Source organism: Thamnophis sirtalis, unplaced genomic scaffold (assembly GCF_051295495.1).
Source record: "Thamnophis sirtalis isolate CommonGarterSnake01/CBP01778 unplaced genomic scaffold, rThaSir2_p1.2 scaffold_5, whole genome shotgun sequence".
In the NCBI taxonomy this organism is placed as follows: Eukaryota; Metazoa; Chordata; class Lepidosauria; order Squamata; family Natricidae; genus Thamnophis; species Thamnophis sirtalis.
In genome coordinates, this window is record NW_028261385.1 from 14,763,429 (window position 1) to 14,772,388 (window position 8,960).

The following is an 8,960-nucleotide window of genomic DNA, read 5'->3' on the forward strand; positions in this document are numbered from 1 at the left end:
AACAGTGGTTTATATATACAGAAATATACAGACATATATGTGCAGAGATAAAAATCCCTTACCACACAGCTCGGACACAAGGAGAGAAATGAATACATGCTGAGAGAGAGACATGCCCTCTAATAGCCACCTATATATAGACTTGTGTGGACCTCCCTTCAGAGTCTTAAAAGGGTTATACCATAGATGCAATGAATCAGCCTCATTGCAATTAGCCTTGCCTTACATTCATCAGCATACTCAATACAGCTTACAACCTTACATCAGCTGGCAGCTATTAAATCCTCAGTACCTTGACAAAAAATGTGAATACCACCACTACCCTCCATGCATCCTGCCAATTTTGTCAATCTCTGCTGCCTCCCTTCTTGCTGATGTTTTCCCCCTCCGTCTCCTATTTGAGCAAACATCCCAAACAAACGTAATTGAGTTGCCTTTGTTACTCACCCTAATGCTGTGGGGAGGGGGTGAATGGGCCACGCCATCTTATCTTAGTAAAATAAACTAGCTTCTTGCTTTCTCCACAGGTATATGAACAGGATGACCTTAGTGAACAAATGGCAAGTTTGGAAGGGCTAATGAAGCAACTTAATGCCATCACAGGCTCCGCTTTCTAAAAGGAGTTGCCCAGGAACATTGCAGCATACCAGCCTTTCACAAAGACCACAACCCAAAGTCACATCTCCATGAAGGCCACCAGTACATCACTGAACCCCATTCGAAGGAGGATCTCACCGCGCCCCCCCCCCCGCCCAACCAAGACAACATTGTGTGTGCTTATCAGTCAAGCAGAAGTCAGAAATAGAGATGGCAAAACAATCCTCTGAAGCAAGAACCCACTGCACAAAAGCTGAGTGCCTCCAAGTAGCCAGTTCTGTCCCACTGGCCTATGTAGCATGCAGGGAAGAATCATGCTAATGGTCTGCTCCACACATTACCTTCTTCTGGTAGCTGTTATCTATCAACACTGGTCTCCCTCCCTCCCATGGAGAAGCCACCATCTTCATCTTAAATCAAATTCAAAGTGGATTTTCAATCTACTTCCTGGAGTGAAACCCTGAGCAACTTTAAGGAAGCTTCATATCTTTCTAAGAGACTAGCAAAATTTGGTAATCTGTACATGGCGTTCAAGAGGTTATCTTCTGCTAACAATGAATCTCATTACACGCTAAGCCTGCAACTTTAGTGGACGTGTTATAACTTTGTGCTTGTCCATCTCTGTGACTTCCTAGCTGTTCCCTCTACCAGTTCTTCCCTTTCGCTAAACTTAGGTTTCCTAAAGAGTCAAAAGAACGTGTCGCAGTCAAAAAATAATAATAATAATAATGTAAAGTCTGAATATTTATTCAGGACACCAATTAATACCAATGAAGTTAGGCAAATGATTTTTTTTTCAAGTCAATTTCTAGCACCAATAACAGGTTACAGGAGCACCCAGGCTGGAGTATCGTGGTTTAGAAATATGGCTAACTGTCCCATAAGCCCACGATTGTTCCCCAGAATAAGGTTAAACTATAAGAAAAGGAGCTATAGGAAAAAGAACAGCTGTAGAGAGAACAGATAGGGGTATCAGAAGGATTAATACTGCTGAATTATAGAAGAAAGGGATTAGAAGAGATGGGAAAGGGATTAGAAGAAACTGGATTATCATCCCCAGGTGCTCTTAGAGCTGAGCAAAATATTTTGACTGTGAAATAGGTAAATGGGCCCTTATGGATTCAAAAAAAGATGTTCTGACCATTCTAGGATTATTTCAATGCCACATCCCCATTTCACATTCAGGACATTTGTCCAGCACTCAAAACAGATGTTTTGAGTTTGAAGCTCTTCAGGAATGGCTGAGACCTCTGGTTCCAAATCAAAACAACCATCTAAACACAGAGCAGTGTTTTGAAGTCCAAAGCGTTTTGAATTCAAAGCATTTTGCAGCCCCCCCATTTACTGACAAAAGCAGATCTGGAGGTGCAATTTTCTGCAATATTTAGATGGGCACCAGGCTGGGGAGGAAGGATGAACTAGTAACCAACTTGGAAAAAAAATGCTCTTAAGTATAAGAAACAGAAGTGCTTACCTCTCTTGGAGAAGAAATGGCTTCCCAGCCATTTCTAGTATTCTAATTCTGCTCATACTGGCTCAGTTAATAGGTTGATTACTCAATCTATTTGTGTGGGTTGTGTCAAAGCCATATAGATCCTTCCTTTTGCAACACGGGAATCTGTGAGAAGTTCCCCAGTCATTCAATTTCCCAACCACAGATCTACAGCCAGAATAATATGTGAAACAGGCCTTAGAAGACCTTGTTCTGCTGCACAGGTCAATGGGGATGTAGGTGGATGTCCATCATGGAAGTGCATTGTGATATGTGTTGAGGGCCACCTGAATTCATCTGTAATATAGACCTCCTCTTGATGTATGGAGACGACAGGGGTGTTGTCTCCATACATCACAGCAATAGGACCATCACGTTAGCATCATAGAATTAGAAATAATATCCCTAACAGCACAAAACACGAAGACAAAAGCCTTCTAATGTTTTTTTTTAAACAACCAAGGAAATTATTACACTGTTTTAACCACCCACTTTGCAGAAATGGAAGATGGGAAGAAGTCATCCACTTAGCAAGCATTTGCAAAGCTCCCCATAGTTATTCAGTAGGTAAAAGTGCAGACTAGAGAGAATAGAGTTAACGTGTAGCAGTAACAAATATACCAGTACATCTTGAAATTAACTAGCAGTCAGTTTGCATACAAGCAAAACAAACAAACAAACCCAGAGGCCTATATTAAAGATCTGTTGGGGTTTCAACCACCTCCAACAGAAACAGCAGTGTGTGGGGGGGAGAATCCCCTCTTGTTCTTATTGTGCATTATTTTTGATGCTCCAAGATTACTCAGTTCCATAAAACCACATTCAACCATCAAGGAAGACAACCTGTAGTTAATACTGAGTGTTTGCCACTGTCATTCAAATCTTAGGTGCAGGTAATGAGCTGAGAAGAAGAAGAAGAAGAAAATCAATGGCCAAGTTTTACAGCTTGTTCAGCCAACAAATGAATTCCTGCAATGGCGTGATTCAGCTAACATTGTGTCGCAAGGCTCTACATTTTGCTAGCACTGTGGGAATGTTACATCCAGCACAAATGTTTACAAACCAGTGTAGAAAGTCCTCCTGTAAGAGCTGTCATTATTGGCATAAAGGTAGTATGCCCCCTTTCCATCAATTTACTGGATTATGATCACAACTAATGACTTCTAAAGTGTTACCTTCCACTCCCAGTATTTCAGTATTCTTTTATTGTTAATTCTTTTACTTTCTCCTTCGGTGTTTGTTCACTGATAATCTATAACCGGTGACACAAACAAAGTAGCATGCACCTTCCCAATTGCTGAACTGTCTACATTCGTTCAGAGTTCATTCTTGTTTTCACAGGCAAATCCCCTGAAAAAGGGAGCCAAATTTGCATATTTATCAAGTGATGAGGTTGCAAAAGCCCAATGAGAAAGTTTCGGCTGAGTTACCGTTCTCCGCACTGCTTTTGATTTCAAGCCTGAGTAGGTCATAATTTAAAAGAGCATGGAAAGGAGAGGGGATCTTTACATCCTAATAGCTCTTTTTATTAGGAAGGTAATTATATGTAAATTTCTGAATAAAATGTTTGGAATAAAAAGGCAGAGGATCACAAGTCAAAACCATGCACACTTTTTTAAAAAAACACCAAAATACCTTGCCATTCTGCATTCTAAAAAGCCTTGGAATTTGAAGAAAGAAGCATTGGAAATATTAGTGTAAAAGATTGCACCCCCTACTAATATGGTTGTTTCCAGATTAACAGGGTTGGAAGGGACCTTGTAGGTCATCTAGTCCAACCCCCCCAAGCAGGAGACCCTGCACAATTTTTGACAAATGGCAGTCCAGTCTCTTCTTGGAAGCTTCCAGTGATGAAGCTCCCACAATGTCTGAAGGCAACCTCTGTTCCATGGGTTGATTATTCTATCAGAAAATTTCTCCTTATTTCCAAGTTGAATCTCTTCTTGATCAGTTTTCATTCATTATTTCTTGTCTGGCCTTCAGGTCCCTTGGAAAAAAGCTTGACCCCCCCCCTCCTCTCTGTGGCAGCCCCTCAAATATTGGAACACTGCTATCATGTCTTCCCTGGTCCTTCTCTTCACTAGACTAGCCATGCCCAGTTCCTGCAACCATTCTTTGTAGGTTTTAGTCTCCAGTCCTCTAATCATCCTGGTTGCTCTTCTCTGCACTTTTTCTAGAGTCTCAACAACTTTTTTATAGTGTGGTGACCAAACCTGGATGCAAGATTCTAGGTGTGATCTTACTAAGGCTTTATAGAGTGGTATTAGTGGTTTTACTCAGTCAGCCAGGATTTTAATGCATCTGATTTAGTATAACGTGTTGAGCTTTCAATGTTCTGTCCAACTGGGGAGGACACCCAACTGCAACCAGTTGGACTGGTGCTGCACAGCTCTGGGTCTTGCTTCAAGGAGAGGCAGAATGACGAGTCTTCTTCCACGATTAGCAGGATATCAGAAAAATGGGGAGGAAATCATCTCTCTGAATTTTGATTAATAAAGCCAGGTTCTGATTTTGCAGGGAAATAGCCAACAGCTGGAGAGTGTGTAAGAATGGCAACTTCATCTAGGAAACTCAACGTACCTATAGCAGTCCCAAGGTTCAAATCTTACTTTTTCCTTTCCAGTCATCCCAGAGTGCAGTTCATTCTGCAATAGAGAAGGTGGTTGATATTTCTGCGTTGTTATTTTAATCATCTCCCAAAGCCCTTTCAATCTTTGGTATCTGCATTTGATTTTGATTCTTGACCCGACCCACTCCTACATTCAGCATTGACTTGGCCCTTTCTATCTTTCATTACTGGATAGATTTAGAAGTATTTTGTTCTTTCTGTAAGAGGACAGTTTCTTCCTGCATTTTCAAAACTTTCCAGCAGATGCTCTCATCTAAGGCTCTATCTTGGGACAGTCAGAAGCTGTGGATGTGTGTTTTGAGGACTCAATAAGTGCCTTCCCATTGAGTTGTCTTCTGACCTTTATGGCGCATGTCACCTGAAGTCTACAAGTGGTATCTTTTTTCTATATAATTGATGTTTCTACCTTTATATTCTCATATCATCTTCTACCGCCCAAATTAACGACGACAAAAAGTTATTCACACAGGAGACATCAAAGGACTTCATGTCCATCTTCAACTTTCAGATATAAAGGAACTTGGAGGTGAGCAGAGAGCAATTCAAAAATTGCAATTCTTTGAGGAAAAAAGAACTTAGTGTATTTCAGATATTCATAAAACTGTAGTAAAGCAGAACAACTGCAACTTCCAATTATGAAATTCAAGACATATTTATAGCAGTCCGAAGTGAACCTTCTTCATTTATTCCAGTCTGGATACCCCACTGTGTTAAGAGTAGCTCGTTGCTCAATGGGAAGGATGGTTGATACCTGTGCATTGTCATTATAAATACATCACAGACTCCATTTCTGTCTCTGGTTTCAAGCAATTCATGACTTTGGTCCTTGACCTCCCCCCCCCCCACTCCTACCCACCTTCCCAACCAAGGTAGACTTGGACATTACTGTCTTTAGTTATTTGGAATATTTAGAAGCTGTGATCTACAGCAACATTCATATCATTTTTTAAAGAGAATTTGAAAATGCACATAACACCAACCACATATACAACATCTGATTACCAAAAGCATTTTTGCCCTTTACATTTTATAATAACATACATGCTGCCATTTCCTTATAAAAGGAAGACGCAAAAGCTATGAGCCATGGTTGCACAGGGGTTAGAATGTAGTACTGCAGGCTAACTCACTGCTCACTCCAGGAGTTCAATTCTGAGTGGCTCAAGTTTGACGCATCCTTCCAAAGGCGGTAAAATGAGGATCCAGATTGTTGGGGGCAAAAGGCTGATTCTGTAAACCTTTTAGAGAGGGCTGTAAAGCACCGTGAAGTGGTGTTTAAGTCTAAGTGCTATTGCTATGAAAGGTCAAATCCATGACGTCAGGTTAGAGTGTCCAATGAATTTTATGCTGTACTACAGTCCAATAATTACTTATTGTTTACAAAAATATCTGTGTTATAAACCTATCCTATCTTTTTCAATTGCACGGAATCATTTGGTTCACTTTCAAGCTTCCCATATCAGATCTTACATTTGAACTCTCTCTCTCTCTACTCAGATTTTCATTAAATATCTTACCAGCATTCTTTGTTTCAGGAACCTATCAGTACTTCTGCCTATTGACTTCTGTCTTCTTGATCACTCTGTGTTCTTGTTGAGGATGCAACATTATACTGCACAAAAGGATCCACATTTCACCTTTGATCATGATCAATGAGCTCAGCTTATACATCAATTTGGACAAAAATCCTGTTAATTGGGTTCATTTAGAGAGTATGCTTTCTTCTTTCAGGATTTTGTGTCTATGGTAACTGTTCTTGCATGCTAATTTTGTTTGCCTGTTATACAAAAGTCTGCACTCGGATGCTTAATGCTGTCTAAATATACCATCCTGGTATACAGACAGAAGCCAACACCAAAAAAAGAAACTTTCTTTTTTAAGACAAGCAGATCATGGATTTTTGGATTTAATTGAATGACTTTCTTTGTGCATAGTCTTGTTCTTCTTGTTCTTGTTCTTGTTCTTCTTCTTCTTCTTCTTCTTCTTGTTCTTCTTCTTCTTCTTCTTCTTCTTCTTCTTCTTCTTCTTCTTCTTCTTCTTCTCTCCTCCTTCTTCTTCTTCTCCTCCTCCTCCTCCTTCTTCTTCATCATCATCAAACTTTAAACTGCCAAAATGAAGCCACATTGTTGGCTTTGTTGTTCACCAAAAATAAGTAATTATCAATACGTGTTTCTGGTAGTAGCCAACATACCAGCAGAGCCTCCTTGAAGATTGTGGATCAATATTTCAAACCACAATCCTGGGCAACTGCAACTTTGTTTGCCAGCTAATCCTTCTCACAGTAGATTAAATCTGGGGAATGGATTCTCTGCAATTCCCTTATATTTTGATTTCTTCAAAAATAATTGATTTAAGGTGACTACATATTCTTTATTCCTTGATGATCATATCCGCTTTAATTAAGAAAACTTCCCCTATTCTAAAATAATATGCTTAGTTCTCCAAATGGGCCAGAACTATTTTGTTCTGCATCAGATTAGGGCATTGCATCCCTATTCACTCTTCCCTCAGTCTCTACATGTGGAGCTTGGCTTGGTCTCCCTTCTGATGAATGTAACTTATTGTTGAGCTTGAGTTCAGTTCACTGGGCTAAAAAGAGTGTCTTAGGTGGCCAGCTGGTCTTAGGATCCTGAAGCAAATTGATTCAGAATTTTTATATGTAAACCATTCCTTCAGACCATCTCCTGCATTTTCTCTCTATATCTCATCACATAGTTTGAGAAGGTATCGTTTAATTATGTACTGGTTCTAGGATGCCTGTTTTCTGTTCTCCTGTGGCTGCTGCTAATGTTTTTGTAGTTTTACAAATTCTTGACCATGATCTTAATCATGTTCTTTTTCTGTGAGATAAAATTATTGGTGACAAGACTCTGCATGTAGAACACTGAAATGTCCACTCTCTACAGGGATAAAATGTTAAGTTTTTCTAGCTTAACCTCTTGCGTATTGTTCTTGATTGCCAACTGGTTCCTGGCCATGCCATGAAATCAACTCCACAATAAGTCTTTTATTTTATTGAGATTTGTTATAATAATAGAATTTACATATCTCCACTTCACTATCATTATTCTATGCAGTTGGTAAAACAATCCTTTCCACGAATCTTGACAATTCTTCCAGAAGGGATGGGACGTGATAAATCAGCTTTCTCCCACAGTGTTCTTTCATTTGATATGTTTTCCACATGCTTTAAGCTATATTTATGCAATGAGGTAGGAATCTAAATCCTTATACTATGCATACAGAGCTTTTCATTAACCCCATCATTATTCACTTCATGTATGTCTTGTCCTGTCTTATCATATCTTATCTTATCTATCTTACCTTACCCTACCCTACGCTCCTTCCCTTCCCTTCCCTTATCATCTTATCTTATCTTATCTTTTCTTCTCAATTCTTCTCATCAGCTTATCTTATCTTATCATTTGCATGCTTGCAATATGTCAGAGAGGTAGAAGGAACTCAACAGCTCTTCATATGTTAGGAAATGTGTGCATGGAAAGAAGGAACTCAACAGCTCTTCATATGTTAGGAAATGTGTGCATAGAAGGTTTTCACCTATAAAAAAAGCATAAAACCCTTGAGTTGAGATGTGATGCAGAATCCAAAAATCCAATTGCCAATCACCATATAAAGAATATCAAGCATTTTTCTATCTTTGATAATAGATAATTAGTAAAAATGGTTGGATGGATACTTCTTTGAAGATACAGTATATAGTAAAAAAAATGTGCTAGATTTTTTATGCAGTTTGGAAATAAACCTTTTCCATCTTTTAAAAAAACATATTATAAAAAATTCAAACCCCTGTGAAGTTTTTGTGCAGATCTTAATGGACCTATCATCAACCCTTCACTGCAACATTTAACCTCTTTCTATGCAAATCCATCAATTAACCCATAACTGGGCACCACTATAGACATTTTCAATTCTTCAGCACATTCTCAATATAAGCATGCATCCCATATGCAAGAATCAGTGAAGCTGTAATGCCCATAAATATGAATATCCTAAAATTAAGATCTATACCAGTAGAAATTTCATTGTATTAGACTCTTACCTAGAACACTGTGATACATGCTCAAAATAATACAAGTGGCATTAAAGAAGTTATTCCCATGGTTTCTGAGGACCTTAGTTGGATATCAGATTTATGTCAGGCAGATTTCTTATAAATTCTCCAATCTTTGAAAGTGTCGGGACATTGAAAGTCTATCAGCAAGAGTCCCCTTTTATGATGCC

General features: G+C 39.0%; 1 protein-coding gene across 1 annotated transcript in view; it reads left to right on the forward strand.

The window, feature by feature from the left end:
* DCC (DCC netrin 1 receptor) overlaps positions 1-1,159 on the forward strand; it is a 734,614-nt gene extending 733,455 nt beyond the window's left edge. The window contains exon 29 of the mRNA XM_087715396.1: positions 528-1,159. Coding sequence (XP_087571522.1) covers positions 528-617 — 90 coding nt within the window. The 3' untranslated portion in view covers positions 618-1,159. The remainder of the gene's footprint in view (positions 1-527) is intronic.
* Positions 1,160-8,960: the final 7,801 nt, after the last annotated feature.